This window comes from Oncorhynchus nerka, linkage group LG28 (assembly GCF_034236695.1).
Source record: "Oncorhynchus nerka isolate Pitt River linkage group LG28, Oner_Uvic_2.0, whole genome shotgun sequence".
Lineage (NCBI taxonomy): Eukaryota > Metazoa > Chordata > Actinopteri > Salmoniformes > Salmonidae > Oncorhynchus > Oncorhynchus nerka.
In genome coordinates this window covers 19,606,637-19,623,715 of record NC_088423.1, presented here as the reverse complement: position 1 = coordinate 19,623,715, position 17,079 = coordinate 19,606,637, and the positions used below count along the sequence as shown (strand labels likewise).

Sequence of the window (17,079 nt, the reverse complement as noted above, 5' to 3'; positions counted from 1 at the left end):
CCATTCTTGCATAATCAATGCTTGGAGTTTGTCAGAATTTGTGGAGTTTTGTTTGTCCACCCTCCTCTTGAGGATTGACCACAAGTTTTCAATGTGATTAAGGTCTGGAGAGTTTCCTGACCCAAAATATTGAACCCAAAATATTGATGTTTTGTTCCCCGAGCCACTTAGTTATCACTTTTGCCTTATGGCAAGGTGCTCCATCATGCTGGAAAAGGCATTGTTCGTCACCAAACTGTGGAGAAGTTGCTCTCGGAGGATGTGTTGGTACCATTCTTTATTCATGGCTGTGTTCTTAGGCAAAATTGTGAGAGAGCCCACTCCCTTGGCTGAGAAGCAACCCCACACATGAATGGTCTCTGTTAGCATGACACAGGACTGATGGTAGGGCTCACCTTGTCTTCTTCAAACAATCGGAAAGGGGATTCATCAGAGAAAATGACTTTACCCCAGTCCTCAGCAGTCCAATCCCTGTACCTTTTGCAGAATATCAGCCTGTCAGACTGTCCCTGTTGTTTTTCCTGTAGAAGTAGCTTCCTTGCTGCCCTTCTTGACACCAGGCCATCCTCCAAAAGTCTTCGCCTCACTGTGCATGCAGATGCACTCGCACCTGCCTGCTGGCATTCCTGAGCAAGCTCTGCACTGGTGGTACCCCAATCCCTCAGCTGAATCAACTTTAGGAGACGGTCCTGGCGCTTGCTGGACTTTCTTGGGCGCCCTGAAGCCTTCTTCACAACAATTGAACCGCTCTCCTTGAAGACAGACCTTCATTCGTCCCTCTAGTCTACATCAACTCTGTGTTGTTCTATTCCTAACAGGAGCTGTCAGTCATGTTATCACAATGTAACTCTAGTGACAGAAACAGCAGGGAAGACCTATCCAGCTGAACCATCGTTGCAGTTGTAGTTGCAATTACCAAGATATTAACAATCAGTGTCAAAAAAGTAACTTTCATTAATTGTAATAAAGGTTTTATTATAACTTATGTGTGAGAGTACATCCAAACATGACTTATTTTGTTTCCCAAAGTTTGTATTCATACATAATCATTGAAGTTACATTCAAACACATTCATGCACAGTCATACACATCAGTCCACAGGCAGTCCTCTTGTGAAACACTATACCCCGGGGTTGGAGCCCCTCAGCAAACCCCAGATAACAGTTACCTTAGCACAGACAGAATGCATTCCAAATAGCACCCTGTTCACTATATAGTGCATAGGGAACCCTAAGGGCACTGGTCAAAATAAGTGCACAACATAAGGGATAGGGTACTTTTGGGATGAAGACACAGACAGACTGACTGACGGATAATCTCACGGAACCATGTTCCAGTATATTCATTAAAAACACAAACTCTCCTTAAAAACAGAAATGTGGCAATGTCTCAAATGGCACCCTATTCCCTACATAGTGCACTACTTTTGACCAGAACCATATGGACCCTGGTCAAAAGTAGTGCACTATGTAGGTAATAGGGTGCCATTTGGGAAATACACACGTTTCTGTTTTTAAGGACACTGTATTGGGAATAGGGTGCCTTTTAAGACATTGTAGTCTGGGCATGGGCATCCTAGCGTCTTAGCTAACTGTAGTACCATTATTATACACAGTAAAGTAACAAAACTGTACATTAACGTCTGTAATAAACAATAAATTAAACATGTTCTATAAATAATAAATAACATTACACGTTTGCACAAATATACAGACAAAACATTATGAAATGTTCACTTGCAAATGGAATACAACATTACATATGGGCAACGTGAGAGCATCAGTGAGTGGAGAGAATAATTCCTAATCACAAGGTTGTGTGCCAGTGATAGCATGTGTGTGGGCACAGTCCCATGGCATCTGTGGCCCTACCAGACCATTTGGCCATGTGACTAAAGATGTCCTCTCATGCACAGCACCAGAACACTGGGGACTCTATCAGACCCAGTGTAATCTTCTCTATGTCCCCAGGCAGGGAGCAACGTCCCTGGGTATACAGGCATCAGAACCAGGCTCTGTGGATCATAACACCATCTCATAACTAGAACTGATCCAGACAGAGCAGGACCACATTCACTGCCAAGTCTAGGTCTCCTGTGTCATCTTGAATGACAGTAAAGGATCTTTGCTCTGTGACTGAAACAAAAGAAAACATGTACAGTATTATATAATCGTAGTAGAAATCATAGAAGATTTCTACTATAATAGCTTATGCCTATTTCAATAGTAAGTATTCGGCGCATGTGACAAATAAAATTTGATTTGAGCTGAAGTCCTAAATGATATAATTTTGCCATGCTGTGGTGTAGTTTTACTGCTCTCCACTAGATGGCCCCATTCATCTACATCATCTACATCCACACACGTAGGTAGGAATTCTACTAGTACTGACCCAAGAGTAAAAAATAGAATCAAATAAATTCACTTGCTGTACTGTCAGTCTGTAGTGTCTGCTAAGTGGCCTATATTATATTATTATAATGTGTTGTATATCACAAAAGTGAGTACATCCCTAACATTTTAGTAAATATTTGAGTATATCTTTTCATGTGACAACACTGAAGAAATGACACTATGCTACAATGTAAAGTAGTGAGTGTACAGCTTGTATAACCGTGTACATTTGCTGTCCCCTCAAAATAACTCAACACACAGCCATTAATGTCTAAACCGCTGGCAACAAAAGTGAGTACACCCCTAAGTGAAAATGTCCAAGAGTTATTTTGAGGGGACAGCAAATTTACGCTGTTATACAAGCTGTACACTCACTACTTTACATTGTAGCTAAGTGTCATTTCTTCAATGTTGTCACCATGAAAAGATATACTCAAATATTTACTAAAATGTGAGGGTTGTACTCACTTTTGTGATATACTGTATATATATATATATCCACACTATGAGGTTGGAATAATACTGTGAAATTGTGAAAATGTCCTTTTGGTGTAAAGGTGTCCGCATACTAGGTTTGTTTTGCTCTTCACAGAACTCGGCTAGGCGAAGTTAAAATACCATATCTTGAAAAACGAGAAAATTGCAGTAATAGTACTATTTGTCTATCTTGACATGCCATAACCAGTATACACTTCCTCAAAATAGTCTGAATTAATCTAAGATAACTCAAGAAATCTGTCATTAATTTTGACATTTTTGCAGAGGAGATTTTTTAAATGTTCCATCTAACTAAGCTGTTTGAGTATACATCAAGTGAAAAAATGTGCAGGGAAACGAGTCGTCTCTCATTGAATGACAACAAACACTTAATTGAAGAATCCCTACTGTTGACCAATCCCGATGAAGGGGTGTAAACTTCGGCTACAAAACTTCAGCTTGCCTTGAAAATGTTTTGTGTGCACAAACAGCCCAAAAAACCTTGCCGTAGAACAAAACCAACAAAATCGTCACAAAATGTTGTCATAATATATGCATGAACGGTTTCAGCTGGGAAGCATGGGGACGCCTTAAGAGCTGTTTGAAATGTCAGCCTGTTTTGGTGGGATGTAGTTTAGGCTTGCCTGGTGGCATCGCTAATAGACCAATAAGAAAGAGAGTTCTAAACCTCTCTGCCAATTAGCTAGTTTTCAGACTTACTCTTCCCACTCACAGACAGTCCCAACAAAATTCTTGCTTGAGAAATTGCTCTTGCTAAGAACCTATTTGTTTTCTTTTTGACCATTTGATTGAAAACAATCACAGTAAGGTACTTCATTTTTAACCAGAAATTATTTTATATTGAGATTTTAAAAAAGGCATTAGGCCTTTAAAGAATCTACTGTACAGACCTTCAAAGCTCAGTGTTCTTGATTCCCTCTATTGTTTGATGCATGTGTAGGCTATCAAAGTAAGGTGCTTTGCCTGTCATAGAATTCATGAAGTAATACTGACCTTCAGAGATCAGTGTCCTCGATGCCCTCTGGTTCCTCCAGGGTGTCCAACCGTCTCTTACATACCTCTAGTAGCTTCTTCCTGGGTCCCAGGGGGATGTGTATGGAGGTCAGATCCTGGTCCGAGCAGAGCAGTAGGGCCTCCAGGTCGATTTTCTCCTTCCTGAAGATGGGCATGAACTCCCCCAGGCCCTGGGATGCCAGGAACGTCTCCAGTGGGCCGTTTTCAGGCTCCAGCTCCTCGTCCAGACCCACATCAGCCTCCTCCCAGGGCAGCTCCTGTAGGTGCCTCTCCTGGAGGCTCAGGGCACTGCCGATGCTGCCTATCTCTATTGCATCATCCAGGCTGGGCTGGCGACGTGGGAGGTGGCCACTAAGACGAACGTTAGGGGCCCGGCCTACGGGTTCACTGCCAGCCACAAAAACCTTGTCCCGGGCTCCGATCCCGAAGAGACCGCCGGATACGTAGTTCCGTCGGAACACCATGGTTCTGAGACCTGGCCGGGTGAACAAAGAGTCGCGGCCTGAGTCGGCGCTGATCTCAGAGTAGGCTGTCTCGTGAAGGCCCGGGTCGCTTATGGCATGGGAAATGTGGGAGATGGTGTCCGCATGGTCATCATCATAATCGTCATGATCATCGTCATGGTAATCGTGGTTGTTGCCGTGGTGAGGGAACATGTCCCGGATGTTGAGACGCGAGCGATCCTTGGAGTTGGCATAGGTGCCCTGTTGAAGGAACATTAATGAATAGGAACCCATTTTATTTTTTCTATTTCACCTTTATTTAACCAGGTAAGCTAGTTGAGAACAATTTTAATGGCGCGAACCCAGGTTTCCTCTCTAAGCCTGTGGAAAATGTAATGGTTTCTCCCATTTAATGTTTGGGAGCATAGAGTGTTTATTTTTCTAAATTGTATTTTGTTTTGGGTGTTGTGTCTCTACCTAGCTACTTATTTTACCTGCTTGAGGAACATGACGTCCTGGCCAAGCTGAAGGCCAGACAGCGAGCGTACACTCTTCCTCCCATCCTCGTAGATCTTGAAGGTGCCATCCACCTGTTTCTTCTTCTCTAGCTTCTTCTTAATCTTGGTCCTACCCTTGGCTGTGGAGTGAAGAGTGGCCTATAGAGAGAGAGGATTGCACAGATCGAAATGTGGACTCAGAAGAGGACATTAACACAGATCATTTACAAAATGTAAAGCAAGACATTTGAATAATGCTGACATTTCCAGAGCGTACTCAGGAACAAAAAACAATATCAAATGATTTACTCAAACTGACGTTGACTATCAAAATAATAGGAAATGCATTCATGAGAAATTGACAGTGAAGTAACAAGGAAGAAATGCTTTTGACCTGTGAGTATGGCATATTGGAAGTGAGGGTGTTGAACTGAGGAAGTTTGCGGTTTAGCGTGCTGCTGCTGTTATAACTAGTGAAGCTCATGGCATCTGAATTATCCGACGCTACACTCTCCTTCAGGAACTTCCTCTCCATCCGCTGGTGGTGTTTCTGCTGCATCTTCACACAGTCCTTTATCCTCCTCTCCGCCATGCGGAATGCTCTGTCTTTCAGCTTGCTCACCAGCTTATAGGAAAGGTAGATTTATTTATTCACAATTTAAAATTCCACAAATACCACCATAGCAGTTTGCATGCGGCAGTGGAATTGACTACAATTTTAAAAACTATTTAAATATAATATGTTTTTTAACAACCTACTGATTCAAAATATGCATTTTGTAGTCTCAATTAAAGATGGAATACGACTCTTCCTGCATATGTTCCTTCACAGCTAATTCTCCAGTGTTAAAAATAAACAAAATGAACAATGTTAAATCAACACTGAAAGTGTTGAGTCTGTGGATCCATATAGACCCCGTAAGAGTGTTTAACACTGCTTAGTGTAAAGCCTTATTCAAATACTTCCCAGAGCGCATTGCCTTTCAAGTAAATTGTAAAGTTACCACCCATGACTGTATTTGTTAGTGACAGAGATATGACTGTTGCATTCATCTACCTTTAGTCTTATGGACATCACCAGGTGAGATCCTAAGCTAATATGTTAATGTAATAAAATAAAAAATCTAGAACACAATACCATAAGTGTTTCATAAGGCATTATTTTGAGGACCTAGTTTTTGCCTAATACAGGGGAATGAAACTCATAGCATCACTTTCAACAAAAACCACGCCCTTTAATATCATATTTCCCAGCATTCTCCTTTGCAGGTATATTTTTAGAATTGTTTTTTGAATGTCTATGTTTTTGCATGTACATTGATTGATTGGCTAATTAATTCATTGATCGTATGCTACTCAAATATAAATTACCCAGAAAATAATCTAAACTAATCCAATATGTTACGTGGATTTATTTTACCCATTACTGAAACAGTTGTTCCAGTTTATATGGTTTAGGTAGTCTCATAACTTAGTCTATAAAATAGAGTGCGTGACAAGAAGGGAATAACATACAGTTGAAGTCAGAAGTTTACATACACCTTTACCTTCAATATATCCACATAATGTTCCTCTCATGATGCCATCTATTTTGTGAAGTGCACCAGTCCCTCCTGCAGCAAAGCACCCACACAACATGAGGCTGCCACCCCCATGCTTCATGGTTGGGATGGTGTCCTTTGGCTTGCAAGCCTCCCCTTTTTTCTCCAAACATAACAATGGTCATTATGACAAACAGTTCTATTTTTGTTTCAATAGACCAGAGGACATTTCTCCAAAGAGTATGATCTTTGTCCCCATGTGCAGTTGCAAAATGTAGTCTGGCTTTTTTATAGCGGTTTTGGAGCTGTGGCTTCTTCCTTGCTGTACGGCCTTTCAGGTTATGTTGATATAGGACTCGTTTTACTGTGGATATAGATACTTTTGTACCTGTTTCCTCCAGCATCTTCACAAGGTGCTTTGCTGTTGTTCTGGGATTTTTTGCACTCTCTCGACACCAACAACAAATTAACAAGAAATGTGTGGAGTGGTTGAAAAACTAGTTTTAATGACTCCAACCTAAGTGTATGTAAACTTCCGACTTCAACTGTATTATGTGTATATATGGCAATCAAAGATGGCGTAGCAGTGCAGACATGTTTGTAATTGTCCCGTGTAAATGTATTTTTGTTTGTGTGTGTTACTTATATATTTCAAATCTCTTTTTCCATTATGAAATGAAATATACCATCCAGCAACCCGACTCACCCAATGTGAAATTGATTTTTTAGACCTTATAGATATAACCTCCATTGGAAGCTAGCCATCAGATGCTAACCAGCTAATTAGCTACTAGCTATTTAGTCATTGTTAGCCACTGCTAGCGGCCTTTACCTTTAGCTCAGACACCAGCCTCATTTAGCCTGGATACTACCCGCCAGTCTGCACAGCGCGATGTCAACCCTGAGCATACTGGACTGCTTTTCTCCACTACATCACCAGATTCCTGCCGTAGCTCTGGACCATTACTCCATATCATCGCAGCGAGCTAGCTGCTACCGAGTGGCCCAGCCCCAAAGCTAGCCTTGAGCCAGGCCCATCTCCCGGCCTGCTCAGTTGACCCTATGGTCACTCGGATACACAGCTGATGCCTCCCTGACTCATCACTAACACGACTGGAAAACACTACACCAACAGATTCCTGCCGTAAGCTCTGGACCTTTGCATCGGATCATCGCAGCTAGCTAGCTGCTACCAAGTGGCTATAGTGGCTAACACCCTTGTCCCAAAGCAAGCACCAGTTAGCCTCGAGCCAGGTGCATCCCTCGGCTAGCAAACAAAATTACTCCAGCTACAATATATATTTTGCCAATTGGCCTGGACCCTTTGTCGACACGGAGTCCCGCCGTTGTGCCCTCATCCGGCCTTTGCCGGACGTCGGTGAAGACGCTTCTGCTAGCCCCGGCCTGCTATCTTTATGTATGCCGTGTCTCCCGCTTGCTAGCGTAGTAACGACGACTACCTAACGGCTTCCCTGTTTCATCTATTGCTGTTCACTGGACCCTATGATCACCTGGCTACAGAGCTGATGCCTGCTGGACTGTTCATTAAATCACGGTACTCCATTTAGTTTATTTAGTTTATCTGTCGGCCCCAGCCTCGAACTCAGACCCTGTTAACTGACCCTCTCTGCCCATTCATCGCCATTTTACCTGTTGTTGTCTTAGCTGATTAGCTGTTGTTGTCTTACCCGTTGTTGTCTTAGCTAGCTCTCCCAATCAACACCTGTGATTGCTTTATGCCTCTCTTTATGTCTCTCTCAAATGTCAATATGCCTTGTATACTGTTGTTTAGGGTAGTTATCATTGTTTTATTTTACTGAGGAGCCCCTATCCCCACTCAACATGCCTCAGATACCTCTTTTGTCCCACCTCCCACACATGCAATGACCTCACCTAGCATAACTAGTGCCTCCAGAGATGCAACCTCTCTCATCGTCACTCAATGCCTGCGTTTACCTCCACTGTACCCGCACCCTACCCGTCTGTATAGTATTCCCTGAATCTATTCTACCATGCCCAGAAATCTGCTCCTTTAATTCTCTGTTCCCAACGCACTAGACAACCAGTTTTGATAACCTTTAGCCATACCCTCATCCTACTCCTCCTCTGTTCCTTGGGTGATGTAGAGGTTAACCCAGGCCCTGTGTGTCCCCAGGCGCTCTCATTTGTTGACTTCTGTAACCGTAAAAGCCTTGGTTTCATGCATGTTAACTTCTTCGAGATAAGGGGGCACTCTTTTCATTTTTGGATAAAAAACGTTCCCGTTTTAAACAAGATATTTTGTCACGAAAAGATGCTCGACTATGCATGTAATTGACAGCTTTGGAAAGAAAAAACTCTGACGTTTCCAAAACAGATATTATCTGTGAGTGCTCCAGAACTATTGCTACAGGCGAAACCAAGATGAAGTTTCATACAGGAAATGCCCCAGATTCTGAAGGCGCTGTGTTCCAATGTCTCCTTATATGGCTGTGAATGCGCCAGGAATGAGCCTGCCCTTTCTGTCGTTTCTCCAAGGTGTCTGCAGCATTGTGACGTATTTGTAGGCATATCATTGGAAGATTGACCATAAGAGACTACATTTACCAGGTGTCCGCCCGGTGTCCTGTGTCGAAATTATTGCGTAATCTCTAGGTCCGTGCGCGTTCCATTTCTTCAGAAGAGAAAGTCAACTGCCACGAAGGATTTATCATCGATAGATATGTGAAAAAACACCTTGAGGATTGATTCTAAACATCGTTTGACATGTTTCTGTCGATATTATGGAGTTAATTTGGAAAAAAGTTTGCGTTTTAATGACTTAATTTTCGGGGGTTTTCTTACCCAAACGTGATGAAGAAAATGGAGCGATTTGTCAACACAAATAATCTTTTTGTAAAAACTGAACATTTGCTATCTAACTGAGAGTCTCCTCATTGAAAACATCTGAAGTTCTTCAAAGGTAAATGATTTTATTTGAATGCTTTTCTTGTTTTTGTGAAAATGTTGCATGCTGAATGCCAGGCATAATCCTATGCTAGGCTATCAATACTGTTACACAAATGCTTGTTTAGCTATGGTTGAGAAGCATATTTTGAAAATCTGAGATGACAGTGTTGTTAACAAAAGGCTAAGCTTGAGAGCAAATAGATTTATTTAATTTCATTTGCGATTTTCATGAATAGTTAACGTTGCGTTATGCTAATGAGCTTGCGGATAGATTTACACAATCCTGGATACAGGTTTTTTCGTAGCTAAACGTGACGCAGAAAATGGAGCGATTTGTCCTAAACAAATAATCTTTCAGGAAAAACTGAACATTTGCTATCTAACTGAGAGTCTCATCATTGAAAACATCTGAAGTTCTTCAAAGGTAAATGATTTTATTTGAATGCTTTTCTGGTTTTTGTGAAAATGTTGCCTGCTGAATGCTAACGCTAAATGCTACGCTAGCTATCAATAGCTATCAATACTGTTACACAAATGCTTGTTTTGCTATGGTTGAGAAGCATATTTTTGAAAATCTGAGATGACAGTGTTGTTAACAAAAGGCTAAGCTTGAGAGCTAGCATTTTGATTTAATTTCATTTGCGATTTTCATGAATAGTTAACGTTGTGTTATGCTAATGAGCTTGCGGATAGATTTACACAATCCTGGATACAGGTTTTTTTCGTAGCTAAACGTGACGCAGAAAACGGAGCTGTTTGTCCTAAACAAATAATCTTTCAGGAAACACTGAACATTTGCTATCTAACTGAGAGTCTCCTCACTGAAAACATCCGAAGTTCTTCAAAGGTAAATGATTTTATTTGAATGCTTTTCTGGTTTTTGTGAAAATGTTGCCTGCTGAATGCTAACACTAAATGCTACGCTAAATGCTACGCTAGCTATCAATACTGTTACACAAATGCTTGTTTTGCTATGGTTGAGAAGCATATTTTGAAAATCTGAGATGACAGTGTTGTTAACAAAAGGCTAAGCTTGAGAGCTAGCATATTGATTTCATTTCATTTGCGATTTTCATGAATAGTTAACGTTGCGTTATGGTAATGGGCTTGAGGCTGTAGTCACGATCCCGGATCCGGGATGGCTCGACGCAAGAAGTTAACATCAGAAGCCTCCTCCCTAAGTTTGTTTTACTCAATGCTTTAGCACACTCCTCCAACCCTGATGTCCTTGCCGTGTCTGAATCCTGGCTTAGGAAGACGACCAAAAACTCTGAGATATCCATCCTAACTACATAATTTTCTGTCAAAATAGAACTGCCAAAGGGGAAGGAGTTGCAATCTACTGCAGAAGATAGCATGCAAAGTTCTGTCATACTTTCCAGGTCTATGCCCAAACAGTTCAAGCTTCTAATTAAAAAAATGTATCTCTCCAGAAACAAGTCTCTCAATGTTGCCGCCTGTTAAAGACCGCCCTCAGCTCCCACCTGTGCCCTGGACACCATATGTGAAATGATTGCCCGCCATCTATCTTCAGAGTTCCTTCTGCTAGATGACCAAAACTGGGATATGCTTAACACCCCGGCCATCCTACAATCTAAGCTAGATGCCCTCAATCTCACACATTATCAAGGAACCCACCAGGTACAACCCTAAATCCGTAAACATGGACACCCTCATAGATATTATCCTGACCAACTTGCCCTCCAAATACACCTCTGCTGGTTTCAATCAGGATCTCAGCGATCACTGCCTCATTGCCTGCATCCATTATGGGTCCGCGGTCAAATGACCACCCCTCAAATGCTCCTTAAAACACTTCTGCGAACAGGCCTTTCTAATCGACCTGGCCTGGGTATCCTGGAAGGATATCACCTCATCCTGTCAGTAGAGGATGCCTGATTGTTCTTTAAAAGTAATTTCCTCACCATCTTAAATAAGCATGCCCCTTTCAAAAATGTAGAACTAAGAACAGATATAGCTCTTGGTTCACTTCAGACCTGACTGCCCTCGACCAGCACAAAAACATCCTGTGGCGTACTGCACTAGCATCAAATAGTCCCCGCGATATGCAACCTTTCAGGGAAGTCAAGCACCAATATACACAGTCAGTTAGGAAAGCAAAGGCTAGCTTTTTCAAACAGAAATTTACATCCTGCAGCTCTAACTCCAAAAAGTTCTGGTACACTGTAAATTAGATGGAGAAGAAGAGCACCTCCTCCCACCTGCCCACTGCACTGAGGCTAGTTAATACTGTCACCACCGATAAATCCACAATAATCAAGAATTTCAATAAGCATTTCTCTACGGCTGGCCATGCTTTCCTCCTGGCTACCCCAACCGCGGCCAACAGCTCTGCACCCCCCGCAGCTACTTGCCCAAGTCTCCCCAGCTTCTCCTTCACCCAAATCCAAATAGCTGAAGTTCTGAAAGAGCTGCCAAACCTGGACCCGTACTATTCAGCTGGGCTAGACAATCTGGACCCTCTCTTTCTCAAATTATCTGCTGCCATTGTTGCAAAACCTATTACTAGTCTGTTCAACCTCTTTCATAACGTGCGAGATTCCTAAAGATTGGAAAGCTGCCGTGGTCATCCGTCTCTTCAAATGAGGTGACACTCTAGACCCAATCTGTTACAGACCTATATCCATCCTGCCCTGCCTTACCAAAGTCTTTGAAAGACAAGTTAACAAGCAGATCACTGACCAGTTTGAATCCCACCGTACCTTCTCTGCTGTGCAATCCGGTTTCCGAGCTGGTCACGGGTGCACCTTAAAAATAAAAGAGAGCCGCACACTCTAAGAGCTCAGATGCAAAAATGTAATTACCAACGTTTCGACAGCCAAGCTGTCTTCATCAGGGTATAGTACGGGTGCACCTTAGCCACGCTCAAGGTACTAAACGATATCATAACCGCAAACAATAAAAGACAGTACTGTGCAGCCGTCTTCATCGACCTGGCCAAGGCTTTCGACTATGTCAATCACCACATTCTTATCGGCAGACTCAACAGTCTTGGTTTCTCAAATGACTGGTTCACCAACTACTTCTCAGATAAAGTTCAGTGTGTGAAATCGGAGGGCCTGTGGTCTGGACCTCTGGCAGTCTCTATGGGGTACCACAGGGTTAAATTCTCGGGCAGACCCTTTTCTCCGTATATATAAATGATGTCGCTCTTGCTGCGGGTGATTCCTTGATCCACCTCTATGCAGACGACACCATTCTGTACACATCTTGCCCGTCTTTGGACACCGTGTTAACAAACCTCCAAACGAGCTTCAATGCCATACAACACTTCTTCCGTGGCCTCCAACTGCTCTTAAACGCTAGTAAAACTAAATGCATGCTCTTCAACCGATTACTGCCCGCACCCGCCCGCCCGACTAGCATCACTACTCTGGACGATTCTGACTTAGAATATGCGGACAACTACAAATACCTAGGTGTCTGGCTAGATTGTAAACTCTCCTTCCAGACTCATATTAAGCATCTCCAATCCAAAATTAAATGTAGAATCGGCTTCCTATTTCACAACAAAGCATCCTTCACTCATGCCGCCAAACATATCCTCGTAAAACTGACTATCCTACTGATCCTTGACTTCGGCGATGTCATTTACAAAATAGCCTCCAACACTCTACTCAGCAAATTGGATGCAGTCTATCACAGTGCCATCCATTTTGTCACCAAAGCCCCATATACTACCCACCACTGCGACCTGTATGCTCTCGTCGGCTGGTCCTCGCTTCACATTTGTCGCCAGAACCACTGGCTCCAGGTCATCTATAAGTCTGTGCCAGGTAAAGCTCCGCCTTATCTCAGCTTGCTGTGTTGTTGTTGTTATTCACACTTCTTTGCTTTATCTTGGCCAGGTCGCCGTTGTAAATGGGAACTTGTTCTCAACTGACCTACTTGGTTAAATAAAGGTGGACAAAAAAAAATATATATATATATACAGTGGGACAAAAAAAGTATTTAGTCAGCCACCAATTGTGCAAGTTATCCCACTTAAAATTGTGCAAATAAATTCATTAAAAATCCTACAATGTGATTTTCTGGATTCTTTTTTTCTAATTTTGTCTGTCATAGTTGAAGTGTACCTATGATGAAAATTACAGGCCTCTCTCATCTTTTAAGTGGGAGAACTTGCACAATTTATGGCTGACTAAATACTTTTTTGCCCCACTGTATATGGAGTGGGGGATTGCATAAGGCTTCTGGAAAATCTGATGAAGGAGAGGATGGCGGACATGAAAGAAAAGGAGGGAAGTGGAATATGTTGTGAGTGAATATGGAATGGAGTATAACACAGAACTTTTGGAAGAGCTACAGAAGAAAATTGAATGTGACAAGAGTGAGGTTGAATTAAATGCGGTGGCAGGTACAGTGATGACCGCCGAGAAGGACCTGAATGTAGAGGTAGGCGGTGTGGTGAGGAAGGTTGGCTTCAAGTGCAAAAAGAGTTACGCGCTCCAGTAGCTCAGAGATTGAACCCGACGAGAGTGAGGACTGGCGAGTTTGGACATGATAATGAAACATCTGGTCCAGTAGGAGTGATATTTTGGAGAAAGTGGACCCTTGCCTTTTGGTGGATCCATTTGTGGTTTCAGGGTGGGTGAGAAAGGAGTTGACGGTTGGCAATCACTAGCAATATTTATGTTAGCTTTATAGTATGGCTTTGCCTAAGATTGGTGTTAGTAAAGTGTTAGTAAAGTTACCCAGTAGACAGACCTCCGGATCTAAAGGGAATGCAACCCCGTGAATTGAGGATATGGTATTGCATACCTCCTGCTAGAAACCGTGTAGTTTTGAACACTGCCAAGTGGAATGGAAGAATGTTCCTTCATCTGAGCCACATCTAAAACATAGGGAGGAGATATCTGGGTTGAACTTGTGCAGTCTAGATGGGGTGATATAGAGCTGATGGAGGAAATTAAACTGGATCAGTCTGTATCTGGAGTTCAATGTGGATGTAACACCATCCCTGCATAGGTCACTCCATAGATCCTCATCAAGATCAATACCCAGATCTTTTTTCCATCTAAGTCGGAAGTCGCTCTGGATAAGAGCGTCTGCTAAATGACTTAAATGTAAATGTAAGTCGGGATTATCTAGCCCAGGCAGTGTTAGTCCTGACATAAGAGCATCGTAAACACAGGAAATGGTCTTGAACAGTGGTTGGTCTGAGTGGTAGAGTTGTTCAATAGGTGACATCTTAGGTAGGTTCCATTGTCCCTTGACAGTCACCCTAATAACATTTCGTAGTTGTAGGTAGCTAAAGAAGTCCCTATTAGGCAAGTGGTATTTCTGTTTCAGCTGATCAAAAGACATAAGAACTCCCTCCTCATAACAATGTTCCAGAAGAGTGGTACCCTTATCAGACCATGGTCTAAAGTTACTACTGGAAAAACATAGGGATCAATCTATTGTTCCATAGAGGGTTTTTAGGGGAAAGGAATCCCCCTCGTCAGAACAGCTCATGCATTTTGCACCATGACAGGACAGAATGTATAATTAAAGGGTTGTCTGTGATGGTTTTTATAGATTTTCTGTCCCATTTGTAAAACAATTCTGCCCCAGTGTCATCATTTACCTCAAGCTTTTCAATGTTCAACCATGAGGGAGAGGGACCATTGTCAAACCTCTGAGCCAGAAACCTAGTCTGTGCAGCCCAGTAGTACATTCTAAAATTGGGGAGGTTTAAGCCCCTTGACCGTAATGAAGGGTCAGTTTATCCAGGCCAACCCTAGGGGTTTTGCCGTGCCAGATAAACCGCCTGGTCAGCTTGTCGAGAGAGGATAAGAATGCTGCGGGAACAGGGATTGGGAGAGATTGAAACAAATATAGAAATCTGGGCAGGACATTAATTTTAATTACATTGATTCTACCCAGTAGTGAGAGGTGAGTCCATCCATTTACAAAGGTCACCCTCCACCTTTTGCAACAAACTGGCAAGATTGAGTTTATAGAGGTTGTTCAGATTACCATCCACCATTATGCCCAAATATGTGAAGCCCATAGGCGACCATCTAAAAGGAAACTTGTGCTTGATGGTATGATGGTCAAAGACAGACAACGGTAAGATTTCGCTTTTATCAAAATTGACCTTATATCCAGAGAAAGAACTATAACACTGTAGTAGGACATGCAAGTGAGAGAGGGAGTGTTCCGGGTTTGTTAGAAATAAGATAAGATCGTCCGCAAAGAGTGATAATTTATGGGTATGGGGGCCCACCTCAAAGCCATGTATGTCAGGGCACATTCTAATAGCCTCGGCCAACGGTTCGATGGCAAGGGCAAAGAGGTGGGGGCTAATTGGGCAACCTTGTCTGGTCCCCCTATAGAAAGGGAAAGAGGAGGAAGTACCCCATTGGTAGCAATCCTAGCTTTAGGAGATTTGTAGAGTGATTTTATCAAATGTACAAACACGATACCTAAACCAAACTTTTCCAAGACACGAAAGAGGTACGGCCATTCAACCCTATCAAAGGCCTTTTCAGCGTAGAGGGAGACTGAGACACTAGGTATTTTGTTTTTGTTAGCAAGATGAATTATATCAAAGAACCTTCTGAGATTATTGGAGGACAATCTATTAATTATGAAGCCAGTCTGATCTGGGTTGACCAACAGGGGAAGACATGACTCCAGTCTCTTAAATAGCATCTTGGTGACCAGTTTACAATCTGTGTTAACCTCTTCAGTCGACCCTCTACTTTTTTGAACATTTTGTTAAAAATCGCGCAACATTTCAGCGCCCTGCTACTCATGCCAGGAATATAGTACGTTCATATGGTTAGAATGTGTGGATAGGAAACCCTCGGACGTTTTTAAAACTGGTTAAATCACGACTGTGGCTATTACATAACGTGCGTTACATCGGAAAGCGCAGGAAAACCTGATCACAGAAAATGGAAATAAATATCCTTGCGCCACTTCCAGCAATTGTTAACAGTGAGCCGAATTAGATAAGACCGAGCATTCAACTCCCACAGCATCCCCATGTTGTCTAGAGTCTTGTGAATTGAATCATCTTTGATTCTTGGTTGAACCGAAAGAGGGGCACGACTTACCTCCGGTCTCCGCCCAGATCATTCCGGAAGAGCTCTCTCCTGAAATTTTTTCCAAGACGACAGCTAATGATATTTACATCGCCTACGGATGATTTTTATCGCTTATTAACGTTTACTAATACCTAAAGTAGCATTACAAACGTATTTCGAAGTGTTTTGTGAAAGTTTATCGTCTACTTTTTGAATTTTAAAAATGACGTTACGTTGTGAAATCGCTGTTTTTTTCGTTTATCACACAGTCTACATATAACGATATCTTGGCTTTATATGGCCCGATTTAATCTAAATAAAGACCCAATAGTGTTTATGGGACATCTAGGAGTGCCAACAAAGAAGATGGTGAAAGGTAATGACTGTTTTCTATTTTATTGTGCGGTTTGTGTAACGCCGAAATGCTAATTATTTTGTTTACGTCCCCTGCTGTGCTTTTCTGTTGTAGTGTATTGGTGCATGCTATCAGATAATAGCTTCTCATGCTGTCGCCGAAAAGCATTTTAAAAATCTGACTTGTTGCCTGGATTCACAACGAGTGTAGCTTTAATTTGATACCCTGCATGTGTATTTTAATGAACTTTTGAGTTTTAACTAATACTATTAGCATTTAGCGTAGCGCATTTGCATTTCCAGAGCTCTAGTTGGGACGCAAGCGTCCCAAGTAGAGGCAAGAGGTTAAGGATAGATATTGGTCTATATGAGGC

At 42.2% G+C, this 17,079-nt stretch overlaps 1 protein-coding gene across 3 annotated transcripts in view; it reads right to left on the bottom strand.

Annotated features, from left to right (window-relative positions):
• Positions 1 to 964: 964 nt before the first annotated feature.
• Positions 965 to 17,079, bottom strand: part of LOC115112967 (pre-mRNA splicing regulator USH1G-like) — a 37,266-nt gene continuing 21,151 nt past the window's right edge. For 2 of the 3 annotated variants that reach the window (XM_029640085.2, XM_029640087.2), the window contains exons 3-6: positions 5,240 to 5,470; positions 4,843 to 5,004; positions 3,885 to 4,609; positions 965 to 2,135 (exon numbers count right to left, since the gene is read on the bottom strand). In XM_029640085.2, coding sequence (XP_029495945.2) covers positions 3,887 to 4,609; positions 4,843 to 5,004; positions 5,240 to 5,470 — 1,116 coding nt within the window. In that variant the 3' untranslated portion in view covers positions 965 to 2,135; positions 3,885 to 3,886. Of the gene's footprint in view, positions 2,136 to 2,812; positions 4,610 to 4,842; positions 5,005 to 5,239; positions 5,471 to 17,079 lie in introns of those variants that run through there. The other variant, XM_029640086.2, reaches the window with a different exon arrangement.